The sequence below is a fragment of the Haliotis asinina genome, chromosome 1, assembly GCF_037392515.1.
Source record: "Haliotis asinina isolate JCU_RB_2024 chromosome 1, JCU_Hal_asi_v2, whole genome shotgun sequence".
NCBI classification, from domain to species: domain Eukaryota; kingdom Metazoa; phylum Mollusca; class Gastropoda; order Lepetellida; family Haliotidae; genus Haliotis; species Haliotis asinina.
This window is the reverse complement of record NC_090280.1, coordinates 102,068,704-102,087,767: the sequence shown is the minus strand read 5'-3', so window position 1 is coordinate 102,087,767 and position 19,064 is coordinate 102,068,704. Positions and strand designations below refer to the sequence as shown.

Genomic DNA, 19,064 nt, shown 5'->3' with positions numbered 1-19,064 from the left:
TGTCAACAGGAAATGTCTTTGAAGAAGGCGCTTTTCCATCCACCAATGAAACGCACGGTTTTATGTTTTAGACCAATCACAAAGGGCTTTACATAATCCGGAAGTAAACGTTACAAGATGGAGAAAAGTGTCGAGACTTTGGAGGCTATGGTATGAAAACAACATGGAATGTGTAAACATTAACTTAATTTTGACTTAAAACCACGTAAATAAAGGAAATTGCGTTCTTGTCTAATGAGACAATAACACTGCTGAACAGATTAGATAAAAGCAATCAATGGACGTAAGATCATGACAGTATTGACACACTGAAGTATCATTTGGCTTCACTACTGTTTACATCACAGGTTCTTGAACCTGTCATGAACCGTCTCAGTATTGTTTTTGTTTCAGTTCCAGAAAACAGAGTCGGATCTTGACTACTTGTCAAGGAAACTCGACTTTGAGTTCGACAATTCCAGTACTTCAGAGGTAGCTATATGATTCTAGAAACAGTAGCCGAAAAATACCTTGATGCTTCACCCTCTGTTCTTAAGAGTTGGGTAGAAAATGTGTAATTAATAATTGTCTTTACTCAAAGTTGTATATAATTCACAAAGTGGAAAGACTTCCGCTCACATGTGCCCATGTCCAACCTAAGTTTCATGACTGACAGATAATGCCACCTGAATATAATTATCCTCATCTGACAAGGATGAGTTTTAACGTGTATCTGAACTGTGAACATACTGAAAGACATATCCAGCTCCTAAAACTTCCACTCAAAGAAAAATTCCCTCATTGTTATAATTGAAACTGGCACTGATGTGGAGTTTATAATGTTTCTCACCAGTGATCTAATTACGAAACCAAGCAGCAAATTGGTCAGCACCCGCTCCCTCGACCATGACAGTCAAAGGGACTGGGCTCCTGTCCACATTAGCAGAATTTCTTCGCTCTAAAAAGTGAGAAGGCCGGATGCCCATCACATGAAGTCATTTAGAAATATCCATGGTATTCCTTATCTGATTGTAACAAAATAACCCAGCAGGTGTACTTTTTTTCTGATGCCTGGATGGTAGAGTGACTGATCCAATTTCTGTGTTTTTTATCTCGATATTTAATAATGTTCATGTGAAAATATTATGTCTACATACACGTAGCAAGCCATTTGTTTCATACAAGTCCGAAAGATTGCAAAGCTTTATATTTAGATACTTTTGAGGGTTGGTCCAGCTGTCACAGCAAACATCATATGTAAATTTTGGTAGCTACGACCCTGGTTTATTATCTATGATAATAAAAAACACACAGTTGATTTATCTGAATTCGTGAACTTATAACAACGACTTTGCCATTGGTAGACAAATCTGAAAATTTACTTAAATTGAAAAAAAAACTGATTATACCCATTTACCCAAGTATACAGCAAATACCTATGTGCATTTCTTATGTAACAACGTTGGTATCCTCAAAACAGTTTGGCCCAAAAGTGCTTTCAGGCTGCATGCGACAGAGATTACATCTTCCTGGCTGTTACTCGCGTTTGATGGTATAAACCTACACATGTTATTTGTCATCATTCACTTGATGGTCAGTATAAATAGTGGTAACACCATGAAAAATAGTAGCCTGACATTGTTGCTATAACTTTCGTCTGTCTTAAATTTAATATTTGCATTTTGTTTTAATTTATTTCTTGTAGCATTCAGCATAATCTGTATTACAGAAAACATGCACTAGGGCGCGAATAGGGTGTGTGTGAAATATGATTTTCATTGGCAATCTATACAGTGTTTAGATATTAAAATGATGTTAGAAATTCACTGTAAGTATACACAGACCGTGTGGGTTTTTTTTATTACCTTTCAAAATGCATACAAATATGACAAGGAACTAAATATAAAGACCTACACTGACTTTGTTATTTTTTAGTCCTAACAGTTTTTTTTATATCAGTGGCAGATGAGTAAACTTCAAGGTGTTTTATTTGTTTTCATAATAACTAAGTAAAATGACTTCATCTTTGTTGATCAGTCTACACATAAACTATCAATTGCGCATATGTGAGGCGCAACAGAGATCACGAACCACTCATGAATTCTGCGATATCACCCAGGTACTCACGGGAGAAAAACAATAACAAAAGAAACCACCAGTCCACGGAAATTGCTCTGCATCAGTGCCCCTTTAAGAGGGGATACAGACAGAAATCTTACCCACACAGAAATATAGAAAGAATATTTAGAAAAAAATCATTCATCTGTATCATTTATGAAGAATAACCAATAATATATGTCTTGTAATCGATCACCAGTTCCGGTAGCTGTATGGTTACCTGGGTGCTACTCATAACCTGTCTGACCTGAGTGCTATAGTTACCCATCCTAGCCATAGATTCTGCTTCCTCAAAAACCGATTTCTTTTATGGACTAACTGTGATGTTTCCACAAACTGATAGTCCAGTAAAGATCCCAGTGTTTAACATCAGTATGAACCTGGCTCTTAAGAAGTGATTCTGACTCGTTCCAGGTCCTTTTGCCCCATTTACATAACACTGTCATGGAACCTCAGATAAAAATTATAAGTCTGTCTCCTATCCTTGTGGCTTTCCTATTCTGCGGTAAACACATTTTCTGCTGAGATCACCAATGTGTGATACTTAGCAGTCGTTTACATCACTGACCGGAAACTAGAAAGTGGCCCAAGCCTGCGAATGATCAAGATTTTGCAGTGTCATGAATATTGGGGAGTTTTACCAATTTGGACAAATCATAACTTTTTCCTGCCCTTTGTGACAGCATTCCTCTTCCTGACACTTCATGATGCTACTTCCTCGTCATGCTGCGAGAATAGGAGACGTCTCATTAAGTTTTTCACTGAGCTCAAGAGTGGTAATACTCCTTACGGATCCAGCAGTTGATAGATGCATATGTTAGAGGAGGAGTCTCTTCATTTAAAACCAACAGGCATTCATATGATAAGAACTGTTTGTATTATTTTTTAGCCAGTATCCGTAAGTACTGCGAGAATAGGAAATGCCAGTATAATTGCTACCACCTGGGTGGTAAATTAAGGGAGATCCTTTGGTATTTTAGTCTAAGAACCTACTGAATCTTTTACTTTTCAAGGCTTATGGTAGAGACCCCTTAATATTCACCGTGTTCACTGTGTCAGTGATGAGATAGTGATCAATATGGAGACTTACATTTTAAAAAAATCCAATATGTCCTTAATTCATGAAACTATTTGGACTGTGGGTGTCACAATAAACAAATCTTGATGCCTATATTGATAGGTAAGTCTTATGCATTGATAACTTTGAGATTGTGATTTATACAGTGATATGTTAGCTCTTAAATTTAACACATATCTGTATGTGGCAGAAGCCAGATCATAGTCTGTGTAGCTAGTGCTGCAGGTTAATGTGTTCCTCTGCACAGGCAAACCCTGTCCGCTTAATGCAGAAGGTGTCAGAGATCAGGAAGGAGTATGGCAACATTGTCCAAGAGGCAGTCGCCATCCAGGAGGCACAGAAGGTAGGTGTTGTAACTTGTACAGCAGCCATTTTAGTGGAATTATTTCCTCAATAAAACAAAGATATTTAAGGGCTGGTTATTTCCAGTTCAGGGTTTGTATCTTTGATGTTTTGCTGTGGTAATGGTTCTAGTGAAGGTACCTATTCCATTATTTCCATTTTCCCACGACATTGTACAAGTTGTAGAATCCTACATTCTCATTGGTCCTTTTAGTCAGCACATGATTTTTCAGAAATTTACAGGTATTGATTGAAACTTTGCTAGTAACCTCCACAGAAGCCATGTGTTTGGTTTTATTGTGAATTTAGCTTTATTTTGAATTGTACAAGCTTTGCTATCAGGAAAGCCTGAAAACTGAGATCAAATGTTTCCTAGCAACAAGATAATTTGATTTCAGCAGTAATCATGACAACCAAATTCCAAGGCATATCAAAGGCATCAGTACCCAATGTAGACTTGTAAACATGGTAAAGGAAAATAGTGATAAACATTTACAATCAATTAATGGTTTACTTTCATATTACAATGTGTTAAAGAACATATTTGATGACTTGATTCCCTTGACAGGAGGCAATGGACTATTTTCGGTCTCAGCTGCTGTCGGCCTGTCAGATGCTCCAGAAACTTCAGACAGAAACTGAATCCGAGGTAAAGTTCATCACAAATGTTGAAGTTTTTCACTTTTTCAGTAAAGCTGATCGTAGCATGCTTAATTACATAATCCCTGTTTTTTTATGACATTAAAAGCTAGCCAAACAAAAGTTTCCGTTCATTGAGGTAGGGACGAAGGTTCATCTTATATCTAGGTGTTCATTCATTATATTTATGCAAAGTGTGGTCTTCGGGGTTTAACCTAGGGTGAGTCAAGGGGCTCTCTGACATAAAGAATTGTTGCGTCATTGCAGACAGAAAGTGTAGAGAAGCCGGCAGCACTGTGTCAACTGGAGCAGCTTCTTGGTGTTGATACAAGCGTCATCACTCCTGCAGCTTCAGCTGCTGCTGAAGATACACCATATCAGCAGGACCAAGGAGGGGGAGATAACTCTGCCACCACTTCTGTTGCAGAGACCATGAGTGAAGCTCCAGGTAGGCAGTGTTTGTATTTATGATGATTTAGTATCAGGTGTACAGAGACTGGATACAGGTATGATTCTCTGATACTGCTTTTGAATCCCAGGTTGGTTTGATTACCATATCAGTCATTGGATTTTCTAGCCAAGATTTAATTGTTTTCATTCCATGCAGCTTAAATTGTGCTAAGTATGTCATGTTAGCAACAAACAATAATGTGTTACAGTTGAGGAGCCCCAAGTGTCACCAAGTGCTCGGAGGGAGGGTTGCACAGAGATGGTGGAAGTCTCACAGGCGGAGTTTGAGTCTGTGTCAGCCCTGGTTAGAGGCAGAGTCAAGCTGGTTGACGTCAATGCTGTAAGTGTTGTGTAATGTAAACTAGAAACTTGTGCTGAGGACAAGTGGCATGTTTGTCCTCATTGACTATAATCTGTCAGCCCAACTTTTGGGACACCCCATTTGTTAAATATGTTCCGCAAATCACCAAATGAACGCATGCCATTAACGCATATCTTAATGAGATCGTTTGACTTCGTAGGAAAAATTAGTTTGAACTTTGTTGATCACTTGGGAAAATTATTACTGAAGTAACAATGTTTAAAATTTGTTTTGTTTTTGTCAGGAGACTGGGTGTAGTTGCAGTAAGTGTAACAGCTTACAGCTAGATTACAACTTTCTAGATTACCTATTTTCATCAAAATTTCACTTCTAGTTGAGAGAAACAATTATTTCAGGCACATTACCCTAGAGCTGGACCTCACCTATCAATTTATGTCTTAAGATACCAGTGAGATCTTATGGACAGACTTTCAGTCTAGGTTTGTGCATGTGATGTTATCCCAAATGCATCGATAGATGCTCTTAGTTTCATTTGTCTGTCCCAAACTTCATTTCTTTTCCATACAGCCATTATATTGCAGGAATGTTATTTAGTATTGTACTAAACAACAAACAACTGAGTACCAAGTGTTTATTGTACGTACATGAGACATGTGTTTTCAGACATATAGTGTGCTGTGGAGACACTTCAAGGAAGAAGGCAACAGGTGAACAACATTTCTTATTGACAGTATTGGTAATGAGTCAGGTGCCCCAATAAGATAAGATTCACCTAGTTAGTTATGGGGAAGGTTGGGGGGAACATTTGGAATAATGATCACACATTAGCAGTGAAAAATACTGGCAATGTGCCTAGCAGATAGGACCCAGAAAGATCCCGGTTAGTCTTCAACAACCCTTGCTTGTTGTAGGAGGCAACTAAGGGGATCGGATGGTTAGGCTTGCTGACTTAGTTGATGCGCCATGGCATCCCAGTTGCATAGATTTATGCTCTTTATGTTTATCACTGGATTGTTTGGTCTGGATGCAATTATTTACAGACTGATGCCATATTGTTGCATATTACTTCGTGAAGCTTTAATCAAACAAGCAAACATCAAAACAGATGATGTCATATTTACAATTTGTGTTGTACAGTGTACTATTACACTATTATATTACTGTCATCAGCTTGGGTTTTGTTTTTTATTTGGCCATTTAAGACTGTGATTTCTCATCAACTTGATCAGTTGTAAATCACTGTATGAATATTTTCTCACAATTGCAGTGAGCCTCTGAATGGACCAGACATGCACAAGATGGGGCTCCGCGTGACCGGCGCAACGGGGGAGGCCAAGTTAAAGGTTTGTGAATGTTATTAAGATTATATGAGGCTTTGTTTCAGCATGTTTATATCCTGAATATTTGACATGTACTATATGGAAGAAGAAGATAAGGTATTAATCTCTGTATGAGATAATGTGAACTATATAGTTTATTCCACTGGCGTCACCACTGAATAGGGGCTGTGGGGTCCCCTGATGGTTAAAGCATCCACTTGTCATGCCGAGGACCCGGGTTTGATTTCCCACATGAGCAGAATTTTGGTGTTCCTAGATGTTGCAGTAATATAGGTCAAAGTGGCGTGAAATAAAACACACACGCACACGCACACGCACACACACACACACACACGGAGAGTGAGTACATTGAGAGAGAGATGTACTCATTTGAGTTATAGTTATGTCCCAGAACTTGTGACCAAAAAATCAGTAAATCATCCTGGAAGATATGTTGGTTTTGTGCAGTGTGTCAAATAGTCTCCAGATTTTGTTAGCTAATCAGACTATGTCTGAAAGTGAGCACAAAATAATTCACCAGTACAAAATTTGAATAGATAAGAATAAGAATGTCGTCGGCATGACATAGGTTTCGTCATTAAGCTCCTAATGTGATGAATGTTCTCATCAAGCCATAGTCTTGCATGGTTTAAAAGTGGGTTGTTTAACAAGTCAGAGAGAGTGATATGTTTACAAAATGACCCCATGAAACTTCACTAGCTTGTTAGACCAGTCACTCAGGAGGTACACTGCGACGGTGGATGATTGCACACTATGTGATATATTTCTCATCCTTAATGTTTTTGTTCAGGATGTATTTAAGACCTGGTGTAACATCTTTTTTTGTAGGTTCTCCGAGCTCTGAAGTTACTCAACATGACCAGAAAAGGGGAAGTAACTCTAGTGTGACACGTCTGCAGGAAGTGCCAGATCTTAGCACTGCCAGTACTGTCCAGTATATGGAGAGGACACAAATGGGTTTTCATCTATTTCATTATTGAAATATTTTCTTTAGGGTTCTAGCGGATATAAGCTTCAGCAATTGCTAAATTATTCATAATACTGGTTGAAATTCTTTCAGACTGGTTTGTTGGTATCCCATTGACATTTTTCATCAGAAGACGAGTCTGTCAGAGAAAATTCCAGTTTTATTGTTATGTAGTCTTGTGATTTACACAAAATGCACAAATGGTTAGACAGGTAGCTGAATGAAGCAGGCACCAAGTTGTTTTCCCTGGACCAGACATTACTTGTTATCATATATTTTAGGTCTTTGAATATTAGAACTGGAATGTGTCTGAGAGTATGTTAAAGGGCTGTGGTAAGGTAGCCTAGTGGTTCAAGTGTTCGTTCATCTTGACGAAGACATGGGTTCCATTTCCCACATGTATGCAATGTGTGAATCCCATTTCTGGTGTCCCCCTATCAAGATATTGCTGTAACAAAAATGGCATAAAACTGAAACTTACTCACTCACTGTCAGTACAGTAAATACTGGGGACTGGGGCAGCATTATTGTGGTGCAGTCCAGGTTTTGTTCTTCTCACGTTCCATTGTTCAAAGCTGAACATGATACAATGGCGTGTCAACCAAGTCAGAAAGCCTTACCACCCAATTCCATCCCTTTCACAACAAGCATGGGTTGCTGGAGACCATTTCTCACTGGATTGTCACAGATCAGAAATGGCTACATTTAAAATCTTGCATGCAGAGTTTGACTGTTTACTAGCATGAACTGACACCAGCAAGTTGTGGTGTGATTGACAAACCTTGGTTTATGTGGTCCATGGTGACGGTTTTACTACACCCTAGACATATATGTTTCACAGAAAAAAGGTACTGTCAGCAAAATAGCTTTTTTGCTCTTTGATGATGATTTGTATTTTATTGTTACTGGTGTGGCTGCAAGGGCAGATCTACATACACGGCAAGACTTACGTAGACGTTTGTTCCATGTCCCTTATGATGTAATGTTATTTGTTGATTTATGTAAATAAATGTATATAGAATTCATTCTGATTTTATTTGTATTTCCTGCTACTTGAGTCACTCAGGAGAGCTGAGACACCAATGTTTTGTCACGACGGTGAGGTTCTATTTATCTTTCAGTATCATGCTTAATCTGCCTTTCAAGAGAAACTAAAAATGAAACGTAACTTTGTAACAAGTTCGTTTGAAGACTTGCGTATGAATACATCCAAGTGAACAAGAGTGAAGAATTGAACGAATGACGTCATAAAAAATAAGCACATGAAACAAGGTGCTAACATGTATTGCTTTATATTCTGTAATGCATATGTTTCACCATTTCATGGTGGCATTAATCTTTTATGTTATCAGAACAAATCACGAACAATAAATACGTTTTCCATCTTTGTTTACAGCTAAAGGAAATGAAAGTGTGTTTTTCTGGTCACTGTATGATATGATGCCGATACGAGGTAGAACTCAGTCACAGTCTAAGTAAACTTAAACTCAGTACTTTTCGTTACACTCCACTACAAGGTCTAACAAAACCACATGGGAGATCGCGTCAGGTAACCTTTGAGATTGACTAATCAGAACACAGCTTACCAAATCGCGAAAGTGGACATTCGCACATACCGTTTAAACTTTTTGTCTCGAAAAGATTCATAGCCGAACGATTCCGAATGCTATTTAGCGTACGCTCCGTAACTACTCGTTTCTTTCCGTGACCTACAAGATTGGTGGAATGACACGAGTAGTTACGAATGGCGTACGCTCGCTTCTGAATGATGCACATGACGCACGTACAACCATGACAACGGTGAGTAAACAGTTGCTGAAAATGGTATTTTTGGCAATATACAAGGATGTCATCTTGCGGAAATATTAGCTAATGGTAACCATGTCAACAGAAACCCGAAAGCGTATATACTGCAGCTGAAATGACTGTGTGATATGCGGATTTCTGTTTGTGGAGAGATCTGTGTCAGTGACCTGAATATTTTGAAAGTCCCTCCGACCCCTAAATAGTAGCCGTTGTCTGATTGGTTAAATCGATTTAACCGTCTCGCGCTTGGTTGGACGGTGATTGGTCGCTCAAAGGTTACCTGACGCGACCTTCTACTAGGTTTTGTTACACTCCGTGGTGAAATGTAGCGAAATACACTGAGACTAAGTTTACTTAGACTGAACTCAGTCAGTCACCTAATACATCATGTCTACTACTGCCATTCAGTACTATTTACCACCAAACTGTGTAACTTCACCTGACATAAAGTAAAACACATCGTCCCTGGACTATCTATGTCATTTATATGTATGTTTTCATTAGAAAACAGTGGCATAACACGTAATCACTTCAAGCTCTCATATCCACGTGTCATCACGAATGGCGTCAACTGGCGTCAGTGTTCTCACTAATAGTGTACGTGTATAAGAAAGTAGTCCAAGACTGGCAGTTCAAAATATGCGTTCTTAATTTTCTCCCGGTCACCATGACCTGTATGGACCTTTGACTCACAAAAGACGACAAAATAATTAGAATCCATGTTGGTTTCATGGTGATAGCTGCTCATTTCAGTTAACATTGATTCTCATATAAAACATGTCTGTACAAGTACGGTCCTGGAATGTTCAATGTTGAATTTATTGGTGAAGGTGAACATTCAAATGCCATTTTGCTTGTTTTACGTGATTCAAGTCAACACCGAGTCTAACCTCCTTGTGACTGTATGACAGTGAGCACTCTCCTCCCCATACCCCCTGTCAGTCTCCTGATCCTCTGAATTGGGCTGTCAACCCCATTCCTCGAGTAAAGTAGCTTCCAGTTGGACCAGGTTCTGTACGGGAGGGCTGACTTGGTGCACACAACGACAACGTCCCAGGATATGCTTCAAAGAGTTACATGGATACAATGTGTAATGTCCATTTGTGATGTCCCTGCCGTGATGTTGCTGGAATATTGCTTAGAGCGGCTTAAAACTATTCTCAGTCAGTCAGTTGAAAGAGTTAAGATCGGGACTCATTCAGCCGACAGATATGTCCGGAAATACTTAACTAAGTGTATGTGACGACATGAGAGTTAGCGTGTCAGGTAATGCTTAGTTATATCATGTCATCTCGGTTTCACTGTTGGTATTGGACACCCACTGTCACTAAACGATGTCACTAGCTAAAGCTGTAAATAGTGTTCAGCATGGGTAATAAACGATGCGGAACATGTTTGAATCTGTCACTTTCGTTGCGTCAACAAACAGCTGCTATAAGGGGACTAGTGAATTATTTTCGGGCACTTTCAGGCACTGGCTAGCAAAATGTGAAGACTATTACACACACTCCACAAAACCAACATCTCACCCAGGACGATTCACTGATTTTTTTTTGTCCCAAGTAATGGGATTTAACTATAACTCAACAAAATGTTGCCATAAGTACAAATATGTGTGTGTGTGCGTGTGTATGAGAAACAGAGAGAGAGAGAGGGTATGAATTTACGCCACTTTAACCTATATTCCTGCAATACCAGAAATTGGCTTCACACATTGTACCCATGTAGGGAATCGAACCCTGCTCTTCGGCAACTCCAGCGAACACTTTAAGCACCAGGCAACTTCACCGCGCTCTAAAACTAAACCTAGGTCATGTGATCTTGTGAAAAGAGCTTCTACTTGGAGAGGAGTGGTTGTGGCTCGACTGCTGTATTTCCTGTCGGCAGGGAGTCCCAGAGAGCTGAATGGAGGAATGTACGAGAACGAGAATCCTGTAAATATAGAAATCAATGGTGTGTAACATTTATCTACGCTGAAAACAGTGGTCCGCTGAATCTGGGATTCAAACCAGTTCCAAACGCAATTACTACCATAGTGCTGATGCAGCTTAAAGCAAGATTCACTCACTTGAACCAGTTCAGGTGTACATAATGGGCGTTGGAGAGAGGTAACAGCGTTGGAAGTGCTGACGAGACCTAGTAGGAAATGCAGACAGCCCGGGTGCCATGATGTTATGATGTTGAAGCCCTATGGCTGTCCATGATATCGCAGACATGACAATGATAATCTGGGAGATTTTCCATGCAATTTATTTTATAATGCGTATTCCGCACATGGTCCAGCGACGTCAGTGGATAGCATGTGTGCTCCCCATTTGTACTTGCTGACTACTTGACGAAACATACTCTTGCTTAAGGGATGAATGATTATCGCCTATACAATTATTTCTGTATCCATGTCTCCCGTCCGCCAGGGAAAGTCGTGCCATGCATGTTGTCCTTGTTGCCAGCTGCTGCACTAGTTGTATATGCTTTGTTGACAGGTAATCGTTTCTGCCGACTGCAGCGTTCACTGGGGTATTCCGTATGGTATAATATATATGCGTAGTTTCATAGTACATTGTTAAGTTGTATAGTTTCACTCAACCCACATTTGCCACTGAGGACCTTATCAAGTATACATTGAGGTATCATCAATATTAGGGACTCATTGTGAACAGTCTTTAGTGTGTTACGTGTTATAAGACATTTTATACCCAGTCGCTGTTATCCAAGAATAACGCATGAGCATATTAGGTATATCCACGGTATCAGTCAGACGGGTGCAAACGTACTGGTGACAACAGGTGCCAAACACTTAAATCTGTCCAAGACTAATTCCAACCTGAATCTCAACCCTTACCTTCCTGTCAAACATACCTGGCTCAGTAGGTTCAAACATACCTAGCTCAGTAGGTTCAAACATACCTGGCTCAAAAGGTTCAAACATACCTGGCTCAGTAGGTTCAAACATACCTGGCGCAGTAGGTTCAAAGATACCTAGCTCAGGAGTTCAGACCTACCTGGCTCAAAAAGTTCAAACATACCTGGCTCAGTATTTTCAAACCTACCTGGCTCAGTATTTTCAAACCTACCTGGCTCAGTAGGTTCAAACATACCTAGCTCAGTAGGTTCAAACATACCTGGCTCAGTAGGTTCAAACATACCTGGCGCAGTAGGTTCAAACATACCTAGCTCAGTAGGTTCAAACCTACCTGGCTCAGTAGGTTCAAACGTACCTAGCTCAGTAGGTTCAGACATACCTGGCTCAAAAGGTTCAAACATACCTGGCTCAGTAGGTTCAAACATACCTAGCTCAGTAGGTTCAAACATACCTGGCTCAGTAGGTTCAAACATACCTGGCTCAGTATTTTCAAACATACCTAGCTCAGTAGGTTCAAACATATCTGGCTCAATAGGTTCAAACATACCTGACTCAGTAGGTTCAAACATACCTAGCTCAGTAGGTTCAAACATACCTGGCTCAAAAGGTTCAAAATACCTGGTTCAATAGGTTCAAACATACCTGGCTCAACAGGTTAAATATATTATATTATTGTTCAGAGATTAACGTGAAACACTAACACCCTCAGTGTAACATCGTTTAAATAATCGTGATGCATAGTTTATAGGATATGGAGTGAAAAGTGCCGACTTTAGCCAAACCTACTGACGACAGATGGGCCAGATTCTTCATAGTCCTTTTTGGTGATACACAGCTCGTTGAAAGTCGGCAGAGACGCCATCTTGGATCCTCCATGCCAAGCAGAGAGAAATCTGTCAGGCGGTGCAATGACCTTGACTTCCACGTCAGGTCCAGCAAGAGCAGATACCTCCTTCTTGATTCTGGCTTCGATTCCAGGGAACATGGTGTTTCCACCTGCCAACAGGATGTTCTGGTATAATTCTTGGCGAGAGTTGGTATCACACCCCATTACTGAAGCGTTGATCATCTCCTGGATCCCAGGTTCTGTGGCACGTGCGATGGACGGTTGGAACAGACCCTCCGGGCCCCTGAACCTGTCCATGTTGACAGTGATGTTTGTACCCTCGGCAGACTCATACGTCATCTCCAAAGATTTAGAAGATGTTGCCGTTATCATTTCCTTATCAAAGTCAGCAGCAACGTAACAAACGGCTTTCTTCATTTGCTCGATGATTTCAAAATCAGTATTGAGCGCCATGGACAAGAATTCAGAAATATTCCATCCAGCAAAGAAAGACCTCTTGACGGCTTCTCGTACTATTCTGTGGCCCTGGATTGGGGTGGTTGTTGTTAATTCAGCGCCAGATCCCACAACAATCCCCGATGTACACCCGGCTGCAGCCAGTGAGAGAGAGGCGGTGTCAGCAATACATATTGCTGGAGCCTTGAAGGTCTCAAACAGGACCTGAGCCATCCGTTCTTGGGTCTCATTACTGCTGATGGGAGGTTTGGTCATTAGGATGGGATGGTTCTCTGGAGAAGCTGCGAGCCTGCTGTAGGCGTGTTGCCACACCTGCTCTATGTCCTCCCATCCTGTAATGGTACCGTAATTTACAGGAAATCTGAGATTGAGGACAGACCACTTGCGGATGGCATCCATGTCATAACATATGTTCCCACCGTTGAAAGAAGTCTAAAAAGAAAGATAAAACAAACGGGAATCATCCACGATCCACCATGTTACGTTTCATTACCCGGTATTTCACCGCCTCAGAATGTCAACACCCGTCACAGAAATACTAACTCCTCTGGGTGCCATAGTCTTCGCTTGATTTTGTACAAACAGCATGGAACTATGTACACTGTAGTCTGTTTTGTTTCTATTGGTCTGACTTTAACCAAATGGGCCTGCAGATTTCATTCGGGGCCTGCAGAAGTTAAAGCCTGCATGTAGCAGCAGGCCCAGATGACCGGCTGGTAAATTATAGTATTGCAAACACTGGTTCCTATTCTACTTTGCACACAATAAAACGTTGGATATCTAAAGCACTCAAGTAACAGAAATACTAAATATCAATGCTTATACGATAAGCTAACACAGTTACAAAGGCGTAAAATCGAATCACGCTTATAATTCACCTTTTGCTGTGTGGGTAGATTCTTACCGAGAATCTTGCTCTCCCAACAACAGAACGGATATTCAACTGCGGGATGTTCTCCCCAGCGAATCCAGCCCTGAAGTTCTGGGATCCATTCTCGAAGACCAGAGGATCGCCTGACATGATTCAACCTACAACAGGAGCAGGACAGGCAGAAGCGTTCGTTGTCAGTAAGACGTCACCACCAACTACTGCAACTGCAGCAACTTGTATTCATCAGTAGAGCTACAACATATTAACAGAAACATGATTGCATGCTAACGCTGCTGAATAACATAAATGACATGAAATATAAATGTGTGTGAACGATGCATAATGAACTGAATGTGGCTATTTATTTTACAGCACAGCAGATAGATTCCACACCGCCTAGTGGGAAGCGATGTGTACGAACTCGAATCTAGACCTAACAATCCAGTGATTAAAGTCATGAGCATTGATCTGCGCTTCTGATTTCAACATGCAGCAACAACATCAGTGATCACTGATCCATGAAGGTCCTGGTTAGAATATATTGGCCTTCGTAAACCCATGCGAAGCGACTAACGGGATCGGGTGGTCAGACTCCCTGACTTGGTTGACACGTCATCGGTTCCCATTTAGGCAGATCGATATTCATGCTGTTGATGACTGGATTCTCTACTCCAGACTCGATTATTTACAGATCTATCTGCCATATAGCTAGAATATCACTAAGAGCGGCGTAAAACTAAACTCTTCACTCAGTGATCACTCGCTCCCATTTGTCGGTCTTACTGATCAGCACGGGTTGCAGCAGACTGATTCTAAATGTGATACAGATCAGCCGCACTGGTTTACCACACACACACAGAGAGAGAAACTTTCAGGTATACAAGAAATAGGGGATACTTGGAAATTTCTTTGAACAGTAAGAGATATTTGAACTCCCAGTGAAGTATGACAGAAGATGTTGTGAACGCCTGACAAATCAATAATGAAATGGAGGAATTTTGTAAAAGCTGGTAGTCCTGGATTAAAAGTCTATTATGTCTCTTGTCCTGTCCTACGCCTCCTGCAGAGCCTTGCCAGGTTCAGCCAGCAATGCCGGCGGCCTATGATGATAAAAGACATCACAGGTGAATGACATGGTATTGTGGTCAGGTTCACTGACTTGGTTGACACGTCATCGTATTCCAGTTGCGTGGATCAATGCTCATGCTGTTGATCACTGGGTATTCCATCCGGTCTGGATTATTTACAGTCCGCCACCATAAAGCTGGAATATTGCTGCAGTGACGTAAAACTCAAATAACTCACCCGCTCTTTAGACATGTAACCTTTCCTCTCATTTATCCTGGAACCAGAACTTCCCTCTGTCATGTGAGTAATTGGGCAGTATCCTTGTGTCCGTCGAATCGACCCCAATAACGAGTTATTGTAGGGCATTACACACGGATCCATGTCGATGTACCAGAGTATTCAGTCCATCACCCATGCCTCCGTGTCGATGTACCAGAGTATTCAGTCCATCACCCATGCCTCCGTGTCGATGTACCAGAGTATTCAGTCCATCACCCATGCCTCCGTGTCGATGTACCAGAGTATTCAGTCCATCACCCATGTCTCCGTGTCGATGTACCAGAGTATTCAGTCCATCACCCAAGCCTCCGTGTCAATGTACCAGAGTATTCAGTCCATCACCCATGCCTCCGTGTCAATGTACCAGAGTATTCAGTCCATCACCCATGCCTCCGTGTCGATGTACCAGAGTATTCAGTCCATCACCCATGCCTCCGTGTCGATGTACCAGAGTATTCAGTCCATCACCCATGCCTCCGTGTCGATGTACCAGAGTATTCAGTCCATCACCCATGCCTCCGTGTCGATGTACCAGAGTATTCAGTCCATCACCCATGCCTCCGTGTCGATGTCCCAGAGTATTCAGTCCATCACCCATGCCTCCGTGTCGATGTACCAGAGTATTCAGTCCATCACCCATGCCTCCGTGTCGATGTACCAGGGTATTCAGTCCATCACCCATGCCTCCGTGTCGATGTACCAGGGTATTCAGTCCATCACCCATGCCTCCGTGTCGATGTACCAGAGTATTCAGTCCATCACTCATGCCTCCGTGTCGATGTACCAGGGTATTCAGTCCATCACCCAAGCCTCCGTGTCCGTGTACCAGAGTATTCAGTCCCTCACCCAAGCCTCCGTGTCGATGTACCAGAGTATTCAGTCCATCACCCATGCCTCCGTGTCGATGTACCAGAGTATTCAGTCCATCACCCATGTCTCCGTGTCGATGTACCAGAGTATTCAGTCCATCACCCAAGCCTCCGTGTCAATGTACCAGAGTATTCAGTCCATCACCCATGCCTCCGTGTCAATGTACCAGAGTATTCAGTCCATCACCCATGCCTCCGTGTCAATGTACCAGAGTATTCAGTCCATCACCCATGCCTCCGTGTCGATGTACCAGAGTATTCAGTCCATCACCCATGCCTCCGTGTCGATGTACCAGAGTATTCAGTCCATCACCCATGCCTCCGTGTCGATGTACCAGAGTATTCAGTCCATCACCCATGCCTCCGTGTCGATGTACCAGAGTATTCAGTCCATCACCCATGCCTCCGTGTCGATGTACCAGAGTATTCAGTCCATCACCCATGCCTCCGTGTCGATGTACCAGAGTATTCAGTCCATCACCCATGCCTCCGTGTCGATGTACCAGGGTATTCAGTCCATCACCCATGCCTCCGTGTCGATGTACCAGGGTATTCAGTCCATCACCCATGCCTCCGTGTCGATGTACCAGAGTATTCAGTCCATCACTCATGCCTCCGTGTCGATGTACCAGGGTATTCAGTCCATCACCCAAGCCTCCGTGTCCGTGTACCAGAGTATTCAGTCCCTCACCCAAGCCTCCGTGTCGATGTACCAGAGTATTCAGTCCATCACCCATGCCTCCGTGTCAATGTACCAGAGTATTCAGTCCATCACCCATGCCTCCGTGTCGATGTACCAGAGTATTCAGTCCATCACCCAAGCCTCCGTGTCAATATACCAGAGTATTCAGTCCATCACCCAAGCCTCCGTGTCGATGTACCAGAGTATTCAGTCCATCACCCATGCCTCCGTGTCGATGTACCAGAGTATTCAGTCCATCACCCATGCCTCCGTGTCGATGTACCAGAGTATTCAGTCCATCACCCATGCCTCCGTGTCGATGTACCAGGGTATTCAGTCCATCACCCATGCCTCCGTGTCAATGTACCAGAGTATTCAGTCCATCACTCATGCCTCCGTCTCGATGTACCAGAGTATTCAGTCCATCACCCATGCCTCCGTGTCGATGTACCAGAGTATTCAGTCCATCACCCAAGCCTCCGTGTCAATGTACCAGAGTATTCAGTCCATCACCCATGCCTCCGTGTCGATGTACCAGGGTATTCAGTCCATCACCCAAGCCTCCGTGTCAATGTACCAGAGTATTCAGTCCATCACCCATGCCTCCGTGTCCATGTACCAGAGTATTCAGTCCATCACCCATGCCTCCGTGTCGATGTACCAGAGTATTCAGTCCATCACCCATGCCTCCGTGTCGATGTACCAGAGTATTCAGTCCATCACCCATGCCTCCGTGTCGATGTACCAGGGTATTCAGTCCATCACCCATGCCTCCGTGTCAATGTACCAGAGTATTCAGTCCATCACTCATGCCTCCGTGTCGATGTACCAGGGTATTCAGTCCATCACCCAAGCCTCCGTGTCAATGTGCCAGAGTATTCAGTCCATCACCCATGCCTCCGTGTCGATGTACCAGAGTATTCAGTCCATCACCCATGCCTCCGTGTCAATGTACCAGAGTATTCAGTCCATCACCCATGCCTCCGTGTCAATGTACCAGAGTATTCAGTCCATCACCCATGCCTCCGTGTCGATGTACCAGAGTATTCAGTCCATCACCCATGCCTCCGTGTCGATGTACCAGAGTATTCAGTCCATCACCAAGCCTCCGTGTCAATGTACCAGAGTATTCAGTCCATCACTCATGCCTCTGTGTCGATGTACCAGGGTATGAATCCCCTGTTTATGAAAACCTTCCTTCGGACTGTATATTTGCTTGTTTTCAACGTTGCACCCAGAAATATTCCCGCGATCGCGTCAATCTGTAGGTCTTCGAGTCCTGCCGACATAGTGCCATGATCAAGAGCAACAGCATGGATCTACACATCTGATCCGACAACGGTACGCGAACCAAGTCAACGCGCCTAACCCGTTAGTCACTTCCTGACACTTGGACTGTCATGGGCCTTAACTGTCATGGGTGTTTGTTGGGGAGAATCCGATACAGGTACAGCGGAACACATATTCATTAGAAACGGAGGAAATCTCTCAAAGCATGGTGCTGCCGAAGATATTATAGTCTGTATGTAAACTAGGGTCCAAAAGAAACGCCACCAACTATTTTTCTGATCTAACACAAAGCTAAATATGGTAACATTAAATATTTCATTGCAAAAATCAATCATTCAGCAACAGTATTTAATGGATAACAAGAAGAAAAACAGCACAGCTCGTGATCTAAGATCATATGAATGACACTGGGGAGCATTATCCAGTATTCGATCACCATGCAGATTCGACTGAGCACTTTTACAACTTTCTGGGCAGCACATATTGTTCAACGCCGAGTATGGCTCGAGCACTGATGCCGACCCGAACCACCACACAAAATGAGTGCATTACAAAAATTTACTAACGCTGGGAAACATGTGTCATCCTACGACCATATGAACAACGTTTGAAATCTACGTATCATCAGGCTGTTAGAATTAAACACGTTCAAAGGGGTGTTAAAATAAACTAACATTCAACTCTGCATTTGAATGTATATTACAGGAGTGTAAATGTGGCCAGTAATCTGGTATATCGGTGTTGGGTTATCAACGCCATGCCGCTGAAAGGTCGCCTGATCACACTCTGTCTGCTGGC

The 19,064-nt window shown here is 42.3% G+C and overlaps 3 protein-coding genes across 3 annotated transcripts; 2 read left to right on the top strand and 1 right to left on the bottom strand.

Annotated features, from left to right (window-relative positions):
- Nucleotides 1–96: 96 nt before the first annotated feature.
- On the top strand, nt 97–8,260 carry LOC137257339 (spindle and kinetochore-associated protein 2-like). The gene is made up of 9 exons (XM_067794648.1): nt 97–150; nt 394–471; nt 3,423–3,518; nt 4,086–4,166; nt 4,424–4,604; nt 4,816–4,946; nt 5,592–5,635; nt 6,196–6,271; nt 7,097–8,260. Exons 1-9 carry the CDS (start codon nt 118–120, stop codon nt 7,154–7,156), a joined length of 780 nt encoding a protein of 259 aa, XP_067650749.1. The 5' UTR covers nt 97–117; the 3' UTR covers nt 7,157–8,260.
- Nucleotides 8,261–10,877: 2,617 nt separating this feature from the next.
- Nucleotides 10,878–14,314, bottom strand: LOC137277650 (actin CyI, cytoplasmic-like). The gene is made up of 5 exons (XM_067809492.1): nt 14,112–14,314; nt 12,691–13,639; nt 12,236–12,499; nt 11,884–11,996; nt 10,878–10,973 (listed from the first exon to the last, which is right to left on the bottom strand). Exons 1-5 carry the CDS (start codon nt 14,226–14,228, stop codon nt 10,878–10,880), a joined length of 1,539 nt encoding a protein of 512 aa, XP_067665593.1. The 5' UTR covers nt 14,229–14,314.
- Nucleotides 14,315–15,525: 1,211 nt separating this feature from the next.
- On the top strand, nt 15,526–18,150 carry LOC137277644 (streptococcal hemagglutinin-like). Its single transcript, XM_067809479.1, has one exon. The coding sequence runs from the start codon at nt 15,526–15,528 to the stop codon at nt 18,148–18,150; it is 2,625 nt and encodes an 874-aa protein (XP_067665580.1).
- Nucleotides 18,151–19,064: the final 914 nt, after the last annotated feature.